Consider the following 20183-nt stretch of genomic DNA (forward strand, 5'->3'; position numbering starts at 1 on the left):
GCCTGGAGGTAAAGCCCCTGTTGCTGCAGAGGCAGCAGGGAAGGAATGCTGACAACAACTTTCATCTCACATTTCACATAGTTCTGGTCCCTGTCAGCCTTAAGATGTGTCAATCAACGAGACAGCACACGACCTGGCATGCATCATAATTGTGAACATTAGCAGTATCTGCTTCTGACTCCAAGATGAGATTGTTTTTCTGGTATGCATATGAAGAACGAAGCTTTCACAGAGAAAGGGGATACATTGGTCAGTCTCCTGGGAAGTAGAAGTCATTCTTCCACCTCTGAGCATCTTCTTCTGCAGGCCAAAAGAACAAAGTTGCAAAAATTCTATTATTCAGAGCAAATAGGTTTCAAGGAGGTTAAATATTATATTGTAGTGTGATAGTTCTTCCTATAGCACACCAAAGAAGAGAGAAGCAGTGAGACAGGGGCGTCAAGAAGCAATATTGCAACAACCTAGGGATGTTCTGTTCAGCATGTTCTGTTGGATGGTCAGACCATCAGTGACAGGATCCTGGAATTCTGCCACTGAATGTAACCGAGTTGTGCCCATCCCCTCAACTCTAAAAGATCCCTGGATACTGTATGGGTCCAAAATTAAAAGGAATAGAGAATAGCTTCTGAACAGAAATGGTTCCATTAGGGACTAATGAAAGCACCAAAGAAACTTGGGGAATGACGAAGGAAACTGTAAACTTAAAAAGTTATATGCTGACTAGCAGGGAACCAACCAAAGGAAAAAGAATTAGTGCTAATTATCAGGGATCTCATGTACACCTAATTCCAAAGGAATTTCCTTATTTTCATTCTATATTCTTCTTTGATGCTACATAGAAGCAGTGCACAGAATGTTTTGTTAAAGTAGTTTTAAGGTATCTATTTACAATTTAAATATTAATGTAGCATTTCTTTCCAGAATTAGGTGGTTATTGAAGTAGAGAAGGGAATACAGACCAAATTATGTAATTTTGAGACACTTCTCTAAGAGTTGGAAATCTGTCTTACTCTGTTCTCTTTACCCAAAACAATGCTTTTTGACTAAAAGTCAGGAAAAGCCATATAATGCAATTGTGGTGAATTTGATGGGTGATTATAGCTACAAAACTGTATGAGTTTGGTTACATTAAAATGCTACTCAGTATGTAGCATAGGCTGTGTTTGATGCACTTTTGGCTACTGCAGTTAGGGCTCAATCCCAGACATCAAATAAAAGCATAACTCCCATGGAAGAGAGAGTGAAACCCTAAATTATGGTCATAGAAACAAAGAACAAACAAACTATTCACAGCTTCTAGTACCATAAAAGCTGGATGAGGTTTCCTGCAACCTGCCATATGCCGGAGGGATGTTACAGATATTGTGGCTGTTGGCAGGGAGATGCACAGCCAGGAGAGGTAATGCTTCATTCAGCATGTTCCTCTTGCAGCCCCTGGCAGTAGGTTTTCTGCAGTTTCCTACAGAGCTGCAAATAGAAACTAAAGCTGTGTCTGACTCACTGAACTTTTAAGAAGGAGACAGGTGAAAAAGAGCGCTTTTTTTTTTTTTTTTTTTTTTTTTTTTCCCCTTCAGGGCGAATTTCCACTGCAGGACAGATATTTTGTTCTAGTTAGGATATGAGATGTCAATTTCTGCTCAAAATTGTAAGGACTAAATCCTTAGTTAAGATTTTTTATTGTGATACTCAGTGATATTAAACTGAATTCAGTTTTAGTTTGGAAAGAAGTAGAAAAGAAGATCTCTTTAATTTTTTTTTTTTTTTAACCATAGATATTTTTTTTCTTAAATTCTGTGGTAATTAAAAGCTGAATTTAGCCTTTTATTATTGACCTTCTAATTCTTCTCTCAAAGATTCCTGGGCATAACTTTTTACTATATTTATTTTAAGTCCTATTCTTCAGGGTATCCAGAGAAGAAGCCCTAATAAATACCTGAGAGCAGTGTGTCCTCTTGGGATCCTGCCTCTTGTGCATCCTAAATGCTAGATGTCTTTTGCTCCAGCTCTTTAATAGCATTCCTGTTTCATTAGCTAACATGAGGGATCAAGAGGCAGCCCTGCAATAATTCCATAGCTTTGAAAGCAGAAATTTCTTTTATGTAAATTTTATTTGTGAGCTGCTAAGTCGTGGTACCTGGAAATACATACTTTTATCTCTAAATGTTTAGTCATTGTATTAGTGATGTATTTGTACACGCAGTTTCCCCAGCCTGCTCTAAGTTACATAGTGAAATATTGAAATACCTTATGCATCAATACTGGGATAAATGAACTTGAGATTACAAATCTTGTAGTTTTTCTGTATATTGGATGAAAAGACATGAAAACATTCAGACGAGTCTGTTCTGCAACAACAGGACTTTCAGAGAAAGGACTATGATTCAAGTAAGTCCCTCTGATCAGATTTGTGTAAAAGTTTGGAAAAAATGGACTTTTGGCTGGACGTTCAATATGTAATAGGATCGTTTAAAATTTAAGCTTCTAGAATAATAGCTTAAATGTTCTAAGGTCAAAGCTGTATCCTGTGGGCTTTCTAAATTTCCATATTTATCTGCCTTATCTGCCTATGGTGCATCTATCCAGCACCCCTGATTCTTTGGGCAGATGCTTGATTGCTTTTTGCAGTCAGCTGGATCAAAGTCTATGCAGCATGAAATGTGTAGATGCAGTTTATGAATTGTATCTTCTGCATTACCCATTGGAAATGTATCCATTCACTTCCCCTTGCTGGGGAACAACTTTTCTGGTGTTAGGAGTAATAGCTGAAGGAACAGAGATGAGTAGAAAGAAGCACAGGCAAGGGCATAGGGAACAAAAGTGTTGCTTTCCAGTGTGATGTTGTTTCACAGTTATCTATTTTTTCCCTAGTTTCTAAGAGTAGGAGAAACAATATTAAACTTAAAAGAAAGATTCTGGGACTTCAAATGTACTTTAAGTTTTGAATATGTAACCTAAAAAATCTGCTTTGTAAATATGAGGATAAATCACTATTTCTGATTCATTGAATGTGATTTTAATGGCTTTTTTTTCTGTTACGCTTCTGGTACTAAGATCTGTCATCATTGCATGTTCTTTTTATATGACTCTAGCTAGCCCTTTAAAACTACCCCCAGGTTTGAGAAATAATTATGAGCACAAGAAGCCAAAAATATGACTTGTTTAAGATTAGCCTTGAAGTCTGCCTCCAACAGCTCTGGCCAGCAGCAGTCTTATGGTTTTGGGCAGGTGGGGATCCCTGCTGCCCTCTGTGCAGGCACAGTACCCTTGCTGGACTTGTGTGTGCAAAGATGCCCCTGGCAAGTGGAAGAAATAAAACTCAGATAGATTATAGAGAAAACTGTTAAGTTGTGGTAGGGGTGGACACCACTACTGTCAAGGCAAGAGCCACCACGGCCTAGCTCCTGCTCTGTGCCTTGTGTCCTTGTGTTGTAGCTGCAACCAAAGACACCCTGCTGTGTTTCCAATTCCTCCAGTGCCGGGAAGCACGAGAGGAGCTACACTGGATGACCCAAAACAATGCATGAAAACAGCTGAGGTTGCTGTGAAAGGAGCAAGCTGCGGGATGAATGCTAGTTCAGCTGCTTTGTTGCAGCCCTGCACCTGCACAAATCAGAGTAGGACAGCTGCAGACAGGTAAATTAGTACAGTTTAAAAAAAAAAAAAAAAAAGGCAAAAGATGAACTGCTTGTTATTCAGCTTTTGTGCGGTTTGTACAAAATCTCTTGTAATGCTTTGTAACTCGAGGCATCTTCTGGAGGGGCACAGATTCCTATGTGGAATGTCAAATGGTGGTCTGCAAGGAATCAGTTTAATTTTGTGAACTGCTTTTCTATTCAACTAGCTTTTCTCTTTTTGACTAGGTTAGGAGAAGTAGATGTCATCAGAATAAAAGATAACACTAAGAGAAAATTCCTGCTAATGGTAAATGAAGATGTTGACACCAAGTATTGGACTGGAAGGTGGGAAGGGACAGAAGAGCCCAAGGCTTCTGGATTAGAGGTGAATTGGTGGTACCTTGGTCTGAGCTGAAGCCTTCCCAACAAGGTAAGGTCATATCCTCAGAGAGTCTGCCAAGACAGCATGTATTGTGTATTTCCTTTTCCAAAGGAAGCAAGTGTAATAATTTCAGCACTGAGAACTGGTACTATTGGAAACACTTCCATAATATTCTTGGGTAAAATAACAGATGCCTGAGCAAAAAAGCAAGGATGGCAGTGCTCCTATTTGTGAAGGTCTGAATAAGTCTGTTCAGCTAAAGCAAAATTTAGCACACATATTCAAACCACCAGTCTGTTTTGTGCTTATGTGCAAAAAACATGCTAAACAGAGAGATATGACACCCAAATACTCATTTGCCAGTGGAAAAACAGCCCCAAGTTAATACATGAAAACAGTTGTACTTCTCCAATGCTAAATGAGCAGGAAACATAAACAAGACTAAACAAAGATTAGCTTGAAACTTATGATGCCATGGCAAAGAAATGACAGTGTGAGACACAGAAGTAGCTCTTCAGTATTATCATTTTTTTAATATCCGTGCTGTTTCTTTTCAACAGCGGCTTCTCATATTACCAATTCCACCTTTTATGGGCAAATGATGGAGCGCGATGATCTGTCAAATCACAGGTAGTACACTGAACAATAATATTTAAGAAGACCCCTGTCTCTTTCCCTCTTAAAAAAAAAAAAAGAAAAAAAAGAAAAAAAAGAAAAATATTTAATGTTGGTAATAGAAAAATTAATCTTTCAAGGAGGAACCCCTCCTTGTAAATATTTTTTTTCAGCTGTAGAAGTTTCTGTAAAGTTACCTCTTTTCACAGTGACAAATTAAGTATGTAAGAGTTGTACAAGTCTTACTTTTATTTTTCTTTTTTCCTTCCCTCCCCCTCTCCTGTTTATTAACGCTCTTCTGGAATACTAAATCTGTATACAGCTAGTGCAGACTTTTCCTGCTCACTGACACTGTTTTATATGGAATATATTTTTACATCATTTAAAAATATTGCTCTCTACGAAACATATACTCTATTTTTCATTTGCATTCCAAATAATTGCTGTAGGGCTTTCTTATTCTTAGCAAAAGGAGATAGATCCCCAGATGTATTTTCTTTCGTTTTTCTTTCTTCCTTCTCCCCTGTGTAAATACTCTTATAAAAGTAGATTCAACAAAAGACCATTCATTATAAAAAACTTCCTCAGCAGTACCATGATACACCGCACACCCACTTGTGTAGTCTTTATCAATAACAACAGAAACAGTGTCAAGTGATAAAAATATATGTTGTTTAAATCAGCTGTTTTGGGAGTATATTTATTCAAGACCCTTCAAGCAGAGATGAATAGCAGGTTTCTGAATGTGATGTTATGAGGGTAAGCAAATGAGTCATTATTTGTATTCTAGAGCAATAGAGTTGGGCAAGAACAACACTGCAAGAGGGAATAAGCAGTCGTATCTAGCTGTTTATTCTATTGCATTCATCACCACAGGGTGTATCTGTGCGTGTGAGGTCAAGGTCAGTGATCCTTGTTCACATGAATCATTCTCAGCGCTGATGAAAAGCACCCCAGATGCAGCGTGTTGGAACACCAACAGCTCCAGCAGACTTCTGACACTCCTGACTCACTTCTGCGAGCCAGAATTCACAGGTGAGGCAGAATGGCTGTGGTGGGAGGCATTCAGGGCTTGGGATGGATGAGAGCTTAACAGGGGCTGTTGGTGGAGATTGGTGTTGAGAAGAAGGAGGATAATTTTTAACTGAAGGACAAAACAGTGCAGCTGTGGGCCAGCTATGGCTCCTTTACACCTTGGCTCTTTGAGTTTCAAAGCTGAAGAGTCTTTAAAAATGAAATATTAATTAAAAACATCACAACCTGGATCTGAGTTAGTTTCCAAATAATTAAGTTTTAAAGTTATGATAACAAATCCTAATTATCTTTCTCCACAAGTTTCTTGAAGTGATGGAAAGAGAGGTGGAATATAGTGGCATGTGAAGAAGGGTTTATTTTTCTTGTCTCCCCCTCCTCCTCTTTCAATCAGTGCAAGTTGTGCATACATTTTCTCTGCATCTCAGTGTCCATATAGAAAGAAGGATACATTTTGTGGAAGTGCTGATCGCATCTATATATGTGTATGAAAAATTAGAAACCACCATGGAGTACTTTCCAGGGCTGCTGCACTGACTATCAACTATAATTTGATATGCAATTGGATTTATTACTAAGATTGAAAACAAAAGTTATCCATTTTATGTTTCTTGCGTTGCAATAATCCTTCTGCAGAAATTTCGGCGCCCCCTCGCCAAAGCCAAGGAGGAACTCGATGGCCGGAGGAGTCCCCGGGACTCTGGCGAGGAAGAAGAGGGTGCTCCGCGGAGGTGAGAGAGGGAGAGCGGCAGGCTGTTGTATCACCACACATGGTCTTGTGGGAAGTGGGAATCTCAGGTTGAGTTACTCATCGGTATGGAGTCAGGAGCGTGCACAGCCAATGATTTTGATGGCAGGAGGTAACGTACACATGTTTTTCAGGGAAGGTGCTGTAGGAGGACTTGCCGGCGGGCGGGAGGAGGTTTGTGCCGAGGGCTGTCATTTCCCAAGCGCGGAATTCTTCCGATCCCAGGAGCCCGTCACCGCCGCCTCCGACGCTCTCCGTCCCTACGGTACGAGCGGGGGGCTGGCGGCGGCCGGGCGGGGGGGCGGGCGCCGTTCCCAGAGCCGCTCCGGGCGCCCCGGAGAGCGGGCGGGGGGGCGCGGGGCGGCGCTGCCCGGGCTGTGCCGGGCGCTGCCCGCCCGCGCTGATTGACACCGGCCCGGGCGGAGGCGGGTCCGCGGGGACCGCGCCGCTCCCTCCCTCGCTCCTTCCCTCCCTGCCGCCGCCGGGCAGCGCGCCCCGCGCTCCGCCGCCCCCGCGCTCTCCCGCCGGGATCGCGGTGCCGCCCGCGGCATGGCCGGCGCGCTGGGCAGGGGGGCGGCGTGCTGGCGGATGCGGAGCGCGGCGGGCGGCAGGAAGGAGAAGCCGCCGGGCGCAAAGCCCCAGCCCCGGCACGGTAAGGGGGCGGCCGCCGGGGTGGGACGGGAGCCCCGAGGTCCGCGCGGGGCAGCCTCGAGGGCAACTTGCCCGTGACTTGTTTTACCCGCTCGGCTCCTCTGGGGCAGGGCGATCCTTTTCTCCTTTCCTCTCCAGCGGGTGCGGAGGGAGAGGAGCTCCCTGCTCCCAAATTCCGCCCAGCTGCGCCTTATGTCTTTTATTCGCCGAGGCGAAAGGAGAGGATCGGTGTTCGCGCGCGTTTTGGCATCTTGCTTTGATAGCGGCTTCTTTGATTGTTTTTGCAGAAAGCATTTGCAATCTGGCAAACGCCAGTGAACCCGAGAAGAGTCCCCGAAATCTCTTTGGCTTTCACGATCTTAATGCCAGGAAAGCACTGTTGAAAATATTGCCCTGTGTGCTGTTGTCTCCTCCTCCCTTACTTGTTCAGGGAGACAGATGCTCTCTTTGAAGGCTAAACAGCACACAGACAGTTCTCCCCAAATCAGATCTGACTTTGAAGACACAGAACGGAGTGGTGTTCCACGAACTATTGAAAACAAGTGTTGAGGTTCGTGACCTTTGTGTGCTAAACACTGAATGCAGTTTACCCAGAGCCAAATCTGTCATGTGCGGTTTCCTTATTGTACTGCTTGGCTGTCACTGTTCTCTGCTTTGAGGAACAAACCCAACTGTTTGTGGATCTAGTTGCAATGTCTGGAAACCTCGCTAGAATTTGTCCTAGCTCTGTTCCCCCTTGGGTTTTAAGTCTACTATTTGGGTGAGTGGGTTTGCAGAAGTCTCTGAACTAATCCTTCAAGGCTTTAGTTGTGCTTGAATTCTGCGTTAATTTGCGTTTGTTGTTGTTTATGTTAGTCCTCAAAGTAACTTTGTGTCTTTTCCTGAGAATCTAATTTGGCTGAAGGAGTAATTTGTACTCTTTACAAGTCCTGAGGTTGCTGTAGCTCATTCAGCAATCTTGATGGCAAAGATGTTGGGATGATGGGGAGCCTGGCATCCTAGGTGCTGGCATTTTTGAGAAGATGCTTGCTAAGAGAGTAATACACTCAAATGCAGGTCTGAAATAAAAGCAAACTCAGTGTTTCTTCCATTGGCTGTCACCTGGATATTTCTGAGCTGGAGTGCTTTTGCAGCAACATTTCCTTTTCCATTTTGCTCCTTTGTGCCCTGTTCACAAGCCAAAAGAGGAAGCAGACTAAAAGTCAGAGCAAAGATTTTGTCAGTGACTGTCAAAAACCCTCTAAAATAAATTCGGGGGGGGAGGGGTGGCGGGAAGTGTTATCCACTTAGGGAAGAAAAGTGGTTATTAAAAAAAAAAGAAAAAAAGGTAAATATTTATCCTATTAATTCTGAGTGTAACGCTGGTAGTAGGGACTCACATGTTAATGGGATTCCTTTAAATTGCATACCTGTTATATGTGGGTATTACACAGTAGCTAGGCACATAGACCAAAATTCTGGATGCAGTGAATTCAGTGGGAATTTTGCCACTGACCTAGGAAGAGCCAGAATTGAATCCACAGACTTTGTAGTGTGAGGTGTCGGGCCAGACTGAAAACATTTGGCTGATTCAGCTGTGCATTTGTGCCAAAGTTTATAATCCTGCATATGTTGCTATGATTAATATATTATCATAGTAGCTCTACCCTAAATTAGTTAAATTATGGAGTTATAAAATAACTTAGTTCTAATTTACCTTAAGACAAAAGGTGTGGTATGCTCCAGTCTATCAGGATTGATTCTTATAAATGTTTTCTAAAGTATCATATGACACTGAATTCACATTTAAGTAATTGCTGCAACAACACAGAACACTTTGTATCCCAATTAGATTTCAACTGTAATTTAAACATAAGCACTCTATTATATTGCCTTTGCAAAGTGAACTAGACTTAGTTACCAGATCATTTACGAACAGTTCCAAATGTAGGGTAAAAATGAAATTAGAGTAATTGGCATGTCCCTGATACTGATCGTGTGCTATAGGGAAATATTTGGGATGAAAACCAAAGACGTGATACTACTTTAGCATGCTTACAGAATTTTCAAAGTTACAGAAACTCTCGTTTCCAACAATGGACTTTTAAGTAAATTTCAGCTTTTGTAAGCAGTATTGATGAATTCATCATGCAGGAACAGAGAATTTACTTAAAATGTTTGAGCTAAAGCATGAGGGGGTGCCATAAGTAAGATATACCTAAAAGTACAATTATTTGTGAAATACCAACAATTTTTAACAAGCAAAGAGAATGGCAGGTTTGGCTCATTTATACCTGCATGTATTCAGTTATCAAAATGAGGTGGGAATTGTCCACAAGAGAGCTGTATGAAATGTGTTCAAATTTGGGAAGTACTATTTCTTCCTAGCCTCTGTTTTTGCAACAAAATCATTTCAATGGGCCACTGCCCTGCCTTGGTAAAAAGTGTCATAACTCTACAGATCTCAACAGCACTGTTATAATTGACAAAACCTGAAGACCATGCAGAATATTGCTGTGTATGTTTGGATTAAGATATGTTTATTTGGGCATCACTTAAGGGTCTAAATTGGCAGGGTGCATATTGAATTGCAGCTGAGCAAACCTGCCATTTAACTGAGTCAAGTTACAAATATTTTCCAGCTTTGACATTCTTCTCACCTTTTACATGAGGAATTATGGGGACTTTTTAATATATTTCTGATATTTAAAAATACAAATATGAAAATATTCCTGTGATCTCATGTGTAAAAGTTCTTGTTTTACAGGTTTTGTGGTTTCATACCATGTAAAACAATATAAAGCAGAATTAGCATTTCCACCCATTGTGATCTACACAGTAAATGAAGGCTTGTCAAGATTCTGGCAAAAAGTTTGAGATCCTGTTGAGATGACAAATATTTACAGTCTTGTAAAAAGTCTATTTTTAAATAATTTAATCTTGGGTTATCGTTGGCAACTTACCTGTAAAATCTCCAAAGACCTTGAAAACTGACAGCTACAGCCAGAATTTTATTGCAGATTCTCTTTAGGCAGAAGATGTTAAGGAGTAACATAATGAAAAATACGTAAATAAAGTAATATTTTAGTGTACTGCTTAAGAAAACTTTGAAATATTTGTATGAGAAAACTGAGGAGTAGATATGGAAAGATTGCGAATAAAAGCTATGAAACAGAAATAAGTTTTAAATTACTTGGTACCACCAGAAATAACTTCTGGCGAGAAAGCAGTGTTTTATATCCCTTTTAAAGCTATGTGAAAGTTAATATAAAAAGACTTAGCAGGGAAAAACAGCACAAGTAAATAGTGCTGGATGCATGTGTAGGAGTGTGTGTGTCCACATAGGTGAAGTTTTAGATAGAAGACAATTATTTTCAATTTATTAGATTTTTTTTTTTTTTAAGAGCTCACAAAATGTGCCGTATTTAGACTGGCAAGTGCAAGTCCCCTGTGCTTCAACCAGCACAATGAAATCAGTTGGTTTTATGGCAGTATGTTGAATTATACCCAGGTAGATTGAATAAATGAGTATGAGCTCTAACAACACAGTGTTCTTTTTCACCTGGACCTGCTGAATAATTTTAGGCTTCACCTGTCTAGAATTGTCACAGAATAATACAAAATGTGTTGTTGCCACGTCTGTTTGGTGTAACGGAAAGGTTGTAGTGTGGGAAGGGTAGAAGTCAACATATGATTGCTCCAGAGACATGGTCTCTTCTAACTTGAACTGCTGGGGGAATGGAGAGAAAAACAAACAAACAAACAAACAAACCTGTTCATTGTTCTCCTCTTGAATAAGCTTAGTTGTATGCACATGTGCAAACATCCAGGTTGCTCCTGGACTAGACTAATTCCACAGTTAACAGTAAGGAAATTAAATTGTGCTTGAGCTTTCCACTGTCAGATGTTCTCATCTTGGTACATTTCTTCTTGAAATATTCAAGAACGTGCTTCAGTATTTTCTATTGGCTTTTCCTTTTCTTCCTTCTCTGTCTCCTGGGAAATAATGTTGTTTGTTGTATTGAGGTAGTCATAACCAAATATTCTGTTTTGCTCGAGGTGTTGTTCTCTCACCTCACTTTTTACGTGTGCCTTATTGTAGCATTTATGAAAGAAAATGTCTGAAATGAATATAGGTTTTATGTGTATGTATGTATATGCTTAATATAAAGGAATAGAAGTTTTCTTCTTGAAGCAAGTAAACATCTTTTCTGTGATCACGGGAGTAATCTGCGGGTAGATTTTAAATATTGAAACATTTTCCTAACCTATATGCTCAGAATGTGTGAACACTGATGTTATTTCTGTTTACATCTACTGACACTTTGATGCCTCAGCCACTTTTGGGGTTTCATTAGTAAGGCAGTGTGTTTGCTGTGTAATGCAGACCTTGCTCTGAAGGCGTGGCTTTCCAACCAAATGGATGGAGAAGGGTTTTGGCCTGGAGAACAAGAGGGGATTTTTTTTTTTTTTTTTTTTTTTTTTTTTGGTAAAAAATAATTTGTTTCTTCTGTTTTGTTTTTCAAATTAATTAATTGGAAAAAAGGTAATAATCTAGTGGATGCCCAGTTCATAGAAGAGGCTATTTATGATACTGATAAAACCTAGCATTATAACTTCCTCAATTAGAGATAAGTAATCACAGCTAAAAATCCATGGACTATTCTAAATTTTAATTTATGATAGGATGAAAAACCCACCATCTAGATTTTAGAAGCAGACTCCAAATAACAGTTTTATGATATTTATTTAAATCTAATTTTGGCACAGAAATGTAGTTAAGAAACCAAAGTCTTCCCTTCCACTTCATAACCAGATATCTTTTTCTGACTTTTTTTTTTTTTTTTTTTTTTTTTTTTTTTTTTTTTTTTTAATGGAATATTTAGGTAGTGTTAGTCAGACAGAGTCTCAAGTTACCTTGCCGGGAAGTACAAAGTGTGACCTGAAAGAAAAAAAAAAAAAAAAATCACTTTCCTGATAATTTGGCTTTTGCTGTTGAAAATTCTGAAGCTAGGTGAAATGATTACTCTGACAGAACTATAGAAAATATCTCATTTCAGTACATTCTAAAATATTTTATATTTTGAGTAACCCCGGCTCCAGGGCATTTTATACTTGCTTCTGGAAGTTTCCAGTCCTAGTATTCAGTTTAACATCTCTGCCTTTGTCTTTCCATTTAGCCTTGCCATGTTAAAACAATGAATCATCTTGTCCATTAACTACAGTTGGAATGTCTGTTTATGCACTGAATTTGTTTTGTTATGTTGCCTTAATAATTGATTGGAACTGTGGCAACTCCTGACTGCTTTCCCATATGAATCTGGGCTATTCCCAGTGCTGTTCCGAGCAGCAGAAGCATAAGCCATCCCCAAACCTGGAATGTCTTTACCCTCTAAGGATTTCGCTTATCTTTCTCTTGAAACTGTAAGGCAGCATTTTCATTTTCTGTCTTCATGCATAAGACATTGTGTAGAGGATGTAATATTTCCTATAACAGTTGAACAAGGAATATTGTTATTGTAGGTTCACTTTGATGCATTCTGTTTTGTTGATGGATTTTAAATTGATGCTGATTAAAATATTGAAGCATTAAATAGCAAGTGAAACAAAACTATAACGGCATTCTTTGAATAATTCACAGACGAGACATGGTGCAAAGAAAGGGGCTGCAGGGCAGGGAGGCTGTGCCAGCAAATGTAAATTTGTACCTCTTGTCTTGTGAGTAGGCTTGAAGATAGCACTCTGGTTGCTATTTAGGCAGAGTTTTGAAAATAAATGCCCTTTTATTAAAAAGGCATTACACTGTCAGTTTATTGACTCATTAAATAACATCTGTCTTAACTATGTAGTAGTATCATTGAGATTATTGGCTTTATATCCATGAAAAATATCTTTGTTGCCTTTGGAAGGTACATTCAGAGGGACCTACTTAATAAATAAGCCTAAAATACTATGTAAAATGTGTTCTTTTTGAGATGGCTTTGAGATCTTGTCTTGTGCACTGTGGTATCTAAGAATATTTTTTGTGTGCTCTCTATGACAGATTTTCATTGAGTTACTGATGCCACATTCCTGTGGAAAGCATCAAAAAGTAGAAACAAGGAGTAAGAATTGATGGGTAGAACATTCTCTTGAAGGCAGATTAAAGTAGAACTGTTAGTTTGTGATAATGAACTCAAGAGCCTGTAGAAAAAAAAAGCAAGAAAAAAAAGTTGTTATTGTCAATGACTGCATTGCACTTTGCCGCACAAACCATTCCAATATTTTGTTCAATACTTATCGCTCTGAAGCTCTGAAACTACAGAGCTAAACTGTCTAAACTGCTGGCATTTGTAGTGAGGGGGAGGAATGGGAGGTTGAGAAGAGATACTCCTTCTCCAGAAGTTGGATTGAGTAAATTCATGTAGTGTAACCAGATGTCCTCATCAGTTTCATCTCTTTGGCTGATAGTCACTGTGGTTTCATGTGGGAGGTCATGGTTGCTGCTAGACAAGACGTGGGTGTGAGTAAAATTTTTTAGGAGGTAAGTGAGAGGAGGTTCTGTAATGAGAAGCTGTACAGAGAGAGATCAAGGGACCTCTGTGTTACATTGATATCAACAGGACTGCAAAACAGATGAGATGCTGCATTCTGGGATGGTCAGAAGGTTTCAAACTTCTGCCTCATTTTAAAATACAAGACATCTTCCTAATCAAGTCCTGACATCAGTAACGTGTCCCTGAATTAGAGGGAATGAGAACGCAAAATTCAATTTTTATTTAACTTAGAGGTGTGAATTTTTGGCTTTCTAGCTACTTAGAATCCCAAGATATATTAAAGCCTGTAAATCCATTTGAAAAATGGAAGAAAGCAGGTTTTTTTCGATCACAGTATATGTCTTAGGGAAACACAGTCTTTTCCAGTCCTGATGACGTTTGACTTGTGTCTATTCTCTATGGCAGGACTGTTCCCAGTCCAGGTATTGATTTCAGTTAACACTGAAGTTGCTTGAGGGATGGTTGGTTGTTTGTGTTAATGGTACTGCTGGCTGGGTGCAGCCTAAATTGCTTTGAGCATTTGACCTAAAAAGGCAAGTTCTAATGAAGCAAAAAAGAATTTACCACTGTTTTTATTCGTTGTACAGTTGTGAAGGATTTCTTGTTATTTTTTACTGAGAAGTGGTAATAATCTGGTTAGAACACAAGTATATATTGCTGGGGTTTTTGTTTGCCTGTGTAGTCTTTCTTTTCTTAATGTCCTGGCTGAAAAGCTAGTCGCAGCTCAGTTACTTTAATTTTTGGGAGAGGATTATATTGGAAGTGTAAAGGTGGGAAAAGAAACTTACAGAAACTGCAGTGACGAGTAAGATTCTGATCCTGGACGGGTTTGATCTTGTGGGCTGTAGCTGCTTGTTGTATGTGCCACATCAGGGAGCTGATTTTTCAGGCTTTCTGAGTTCTTCTGTTTTGGCACTTGTTCCAAGGAGTGAGCACACAAATCATCTCACAGAAGAGATGATTAAGTGACACCTGTGAGTTTTTCAGAGTTCTTAGCAGCATTGAGCAGTTGTTCCATTGAAGGAAGGGTAAAGCTGAAGCTTAAGCCTCATCCTTCACTAGTTTATTTTCCCTCTTATTCCTGCACCAACATGATGCCAATTCGATGGCAGATGGACATTTTTAGCCCAAGGCTTTTATATTCTGCAAACTCAAACTCTGTTTTATGGTTTCTTAGCATAAAAAGAGGAAAGTGGCAAAATTATTTGTTGATATATTTTGGCAATCATATATGAGTGGTGGTGGTGGTTTTTTTTTTTTTTTTTTAGATCTGGTCAAAATATTTAGATCCAATAAGTTCTGATTGTATTCAGCATACCTAGTGGAGACCTGAGGAATACACAGAATGGTTCAGGCTGGAAGAGTCCTAAGGCATATCTCTAGTCCAGTTTTCTGCTCTGTGTCAGCTGTTATATCAGATCGCATTGTTCAGTCCAATCTTCAAACATCCAAGGAAGGAGTGCACAAAGTCTGTCAACTGGTTACTTTTTCACATCAAAAAGCTAAATAGGGCCTGATAATTTTGGAAGAGTGGGAGTTCTAGATAATGGGCATCTTCCTAGAAGTAAGTCCAAGAATAAGTGGTGCTAGAGTGATTCCACTGATGATCTGAAGTGCCACTTGTGAAACATAATGAAAGCTGGCTTATTTTAGGATGTTCCAGAAAAGATACTGTGGAAAGCTAATCATGTGCTAAATCCACAGTGGTCTGAATAAAAAGAATTCTAACTATTCCTAGGCTTGCAACCTCTTATCAGAGTTCACCTAGAAACTTAGTTAACTTTTTGAGAAATACAGAGGAGTACACCAGCTGTCTGGCCCTTCAATATGTGCATAAATCAAGAAGTGCAGGTAAGAGTTTGTGATGAGAAAGGTCTTGGCAACCTGAGTCACTGAAATGATCCAGTGTCATTATAGCACAGAAGTCTCTGGTCATTATGGAAAGACCCTGAAAGACAACGCTTTACTGTTTTTGGGTTTTTGGGGGGGAGGAGGGAAGAGAGGTTGTCTGGGAAGTGTGTTTTTTTGTTTTGTTCTACTTGGTTTTTTTTGTTTTGATATGTTTGTTTGTTACTTTTTTATCCCCCACAAGGTCCCAGCTTTGGGACTGTAATGAGGCTGCTTGTTCTGTGTTCCACTCGACACCCTGGCCACAGGGTGGGTGGGTTTCTCTGGACAAGGAACCAGCATCTCCACTGCATCTTTGTGTCCTGGTAGCTTCTTGTGTACAAGCCTACAATTTCACAATTTTCCATCAATATTCCTATGTAAGAAATCTCCATGCAACATAGCCTGCATGAGATAGTACAACCTTGCTGGCAGTATGCTTTCCTGATATAAAAGAGTGCTGTTTTTCTTTACAAAGCACATTATAACTTTTGGTATTCACTGTCATTGTCTCACATATCCTAATTAATTCAGCTATTTGGTATAATTAATTTGTTAATGGTTCTGCAGTCATGTAATAAAATACGTTGGTTCACTGGCAGTCTCAAGGCACTCATGTTAAAAGATTGTTTAGAGACTCACTTTCTTTCCTTAATAATATTTTAATAAGACCTTTCATTGAGCTCTGTGGCCATTAAAGTCCTATTTTTGAAATATTTCTCTTTCTTATCTTGTCCTCAAGTGACTTTTTTTGTTGTTTTTGGTTTTCTTTTCCCCTTTAAATCTGACATCTGATTTTATCTTTGTTCCACTGCTCTTTGCAGGTTTTGTTTTTAACAAGTAATAGGTAAGAACTTCTATCAGTATAGATATGATTCAGAAATCTTTGATCAGTGGTTTTCCTTGAAGCCTGCACTCCTGGTAATACTTCAGATGTCAAAGCTAGGGGCAAAAGATGACTGAGAAACTAGTTCAGTAAATAGAAGTAATTTATGATTTTCCTAATGTAGAAAAAAACCAAGAGCACTATCTGCTACCAACGTCATGAAAATTTGGCAGTGGCTGACTTTATGAAGCAAATCACAAGATGGATTTCTCCCATTTCTAATATTTTACGTGTTTCTTGAGAATGAGCATTTGTACTTCAACAGTTGTTTTTTAAAATGTGTCTGTGTTTGAGAAGGGGTGTGTGAAGCCAGTCCATACAGTAGAAGGAATTGTGATGAACTAATGGCTTTTTCAGGAATGTGTGCTCTCTGGTCATAACTTACGGAACCTGGAATCTGGCACAGGAAGAGGTGCAGGGTGAGGGGTGCCATGGAGACCTCTCGTTGTCAGAGCAGCACTGCACAGTGCATGTCTGTGTTTACCTCACTTTGTGGTTTGTATGTTTTTCGCTAGAGAAGACGACGGCAATCACAGCAGGCACTACTGAGAAGCGTGGCTGGGAACTCTGTCTCCATCTGGGTTAGCGCTGCCTGTTCCTGTTGTGTGCTTGCTTCCATATGTGGAGTTTAGCACTTAGTCTCTACTGCCATTGGAGTAATATATCTAAAAACAGTTGTGATAATTAGAGTTGATGGCAAACAGTCATTTAAGAAGGTAATTAATTTGTTTTCAATGTATGTTTTCTGTTTTTATTATTTTTTTACTTTAATATCTCCTGCTTCTTCAGAAACATTTCATGAGATACTGCTGCTCAGTCCAAACTTGAACTCATCACTTTTGGCTTTGTACATCGTAATAACCTCCACAGCAACCACTGTGATGCCATAAACAGAGGGATTGACTTCAGGTGAAGAATGTAGGCAGTAAAAGCAGAATAACCCATAAAGGAAAATGTGGGAGGATGGGGAGGACAGGGAAAGTGATTATTTTGGCTTTCTGTGTAGCAATACTCTACTCACCCCACAGAATTTTTTTTTTTTTTTTGTAAATCTTTACTGATAGCTGAAAGAAAATAAATTATTTTAAGATGTCAGAGTAGAACTTCCATTTTAGACAGTATAATTGAAAATATATACAAGTAATGTAGTTTTATTCTTCATGAGGTTTCTTTTTCTCTCTTTCCATTCATTTTTAAAAAATCACTTTACTAAATCCACTGTGGGAGGATAGTTTGCTGCTGTACTTTTCCCAGGATGCAGCAAAAGAAATTGCATTTGCAGTTCACAGAGAATGAAATTAGACTTGCTCTGTCCTGATGATCCACTACTCCTACACCCAGCACATTTCTGGGAGAGGCTCTTGCTTCCTATGAGACAGTGCCCTGACTGCACTTGCACCTGCTCTTGTGCATGTAGGAACAGGCACGGATTTGGGCCCACGTAGCCCCCAAATTAGAATTAGGCACTGTATGGAGTTCCTCTGTGTGGGTCTGCCTCCTCTCTGAGGCATTGTTCATGTAAGGGGAGAGTTCAAACATGCCACTTCGTTTGTTTATAGGGACTGAGACAACTTTCTGTTCTGTAATGGATTTATACCTGCTCAGAAATACCATGGTCTCAGAGAGCATCAGGCAGTTGAAGGATGTCTATTCTCATCTTACATAATCTCATGTTCACAACATAGTTGGGTGCTGGACTGTGAAATCTGTAGAAGGTAATTGGGAAACTACTTCATTGTGGCATCTGGAAGAGTGGACTGCAGTTGACTTTTTTTTTAAATTATTTTTTTTAGTTGGATGGTATTGAGAACCGTACTCACTCCTTTTTCTTATTGAGGAATAAAATCTTGCTCTTTAACCCTTCAGCCATCCATCCATTAGAGATTATGTATATAAACCTTTATTTCTTGTCTTTTGTGTCTGGACAGTTCTTTCTTCTGGGATGTGGCTTCTCAAAAGCAGCTTCAGTTCAACAAACACTCAAATGACCTTGCTGCTCGTGTAGCTACTTAAGTACCTGTGTGCCAGACTGCACAGCAATAAGTGCTTCCTTTCCTTACAGAACAGAAATTGAATGCATACAGTGCCTATGGAAAAAAAAAAAATCTCCAATAAGAGCAGAGAAAGCGTAGGGGTCAGCAGGGATCTCCATTTTATATAATGTTGATGCTGTGCTTCACAAAGCTGGTTAATGTGAGGAGACTTACCCTAGATGGATCTATCTATATATATATTTGTCCAACAATTCCAGTGGTTTTCATTTACATTTCAAAGACAGAGAGACACTGAGAGTACTCATATCTGTAATTCCAGTATTCCGATAGTCCCTCCATCTGGATGGTTGTTCCTGTGAAACTGACACAGTCTGGACAGTTTTCATCAATTTCATTTTTTCCATCTTCTCAGATGAGCCTTTAATCTCCTGCTTGCTGATCCCTGGTTTATAATCAGATTTGACAGAGATAGGATGGCAGTAAATATCTTGATATAAAAGTCTATAACAGAGTAGAACTGTTGTTTCTCTCCTTACTCCTTGGTGAGGCAAAATTTTATTTGTGAAGTGTAAATAACTTTGAAGCATGAAGCTGTCTAGTTTTGGGTCATTTTCAGGTGGCTCTGTTAAAAAGTGAGATGTTTATTTTTTTTCCCCATCAAAAAGACAAATTAAAAAAAGAGGCTTATTTTTGACCTGCCTCTTAATATTTTTGGATATGAATTTGATGACAACGTGACTAATTATTCTGTTTCCTCAGAGGATGATAAGGTACTTTTTAAAACAAGATATAAAATAATAGTTATTTGACATGTGGGTAATAATTTTAATTCTTAAATAAAGCCACTCTGGAATATTTTCAATGCTGTCAATAAAAAACTTTATAGTTAAGTGAATGAAAATATGTTTAATAGTTGCATTTAGCAAAAATCTACTCATGGTTTGGGGTTTTTTTTTTCATTATTTTGTATACATGTGTTAGCTGCATAATTTATTCATCTATTTTGCTTCCCATCAAAATGGAAAAATCCTTTATCTTTGCTTTTTAAGCCATCCTCTGCACAATCTTACAGGTCAATTTAATGATAAAAATATTCAAAATAGAGGGTGGGAGATATACACAAAATGATGAGCATACCCAGCTTAAGTGCAAGCCATGTTTATGGAATCGAGCAATTTTGTTCAAACTATAAGCTGTAATCAGTCATGTTTCATTTTAATAAAGTTTTTATTTTTCTTGAATAATTTTTCCTGGTTGTCTCTCCTTTACTTTTTATATTCTTATGTATAATTTTGGCATTATCCCATTGTAGCCCTTCTGCCTTTACTTAATCTTGGGAGGAAAAAGACTCTAAATACATTGTCATATTTTATTTCTTTCTCTCACTCTTCATTATACACTAATTTCCATGTCTTTACTGTTCCAAAAAGTCTTCCCCCTTTATTCAGTTCCTATACCTCAGTTAAATCCGAGCTTCAGTGTCAGAGACAAGAATTTAAACGTGTTTTTTTTTCCCCTCCTGCTTAAGCCCTTGCCTTTCCTTTCTAGGATTTGGTGTCCCTGCCACCTGTATATTCAAACATCCGTCTGGCACACTACAGAGTTTTCTAATTTTCTAATTTTTATATATATATATATATATATATATATATATATATATATATATGTGGCTGAGATACAGGTGTTACTTTTATTTTCTTAAAGACATTTGTGGTGGTTTTCATGTATGTGAAATTATTCAGTTTTTTCCTTCACAATTGTAATGGGAGTTATGAGAGTCCAAATTGTCAGCCCAGTGAGCTCCAAATTCCACACTTGCTTATATAACAGCACCGTAATTTTCACTTATGCTTTCTGTG

General features: G+C 39.0%; 1 protein-coding gene across 4 annotated transcripts in view; it reads left to right on the top strand.

Moving 5' to 3' along the window:
- Nucleotides 1-6466: 6466 nt before the first annotated feature.
- ZNF385D (zinc finger protein 385D) overlaps nt 6467-20183 on the top strand; it is a 423031-nt gene continuing 409314 nt past the window's right edge. For 2 of the 4 annotated variants that reach the window (XM_040064742.1, XM_040064797.1), the window contains exon 1: nt 6976-7043. In XM_040064742.1, the coding sequence (XP_039920676.1) occupies nt 6980-7043 (64 nt within the window). In that variant the 5' untranslated portion in view covers nt 6976-6979. Of the gene's footprint in view, nt 6504-6940; nt 7044-20183 lie in introns of those variants that run through there. The other 2 variants (XM_040064757.2, XM_040064732.1) reach the window with 2 other exon arrangements.

The sequence above is a fragment of the Hirundo rustica genome, chromosome 1 (genome assembly GCF_015227805.2).
Source record: "Hirundo rustica isolate bHirRus1 chromosome 1, bHirRus1.pri.v3, whole genome shotgun sequence".
Classification (NCBI taxonomy): domain Eukaryota; kingdom Metazoa; phylum Chordata; class Aves; order Passeriformes; family Hirundinidae; genus Hirundo; species Hirundo rustica.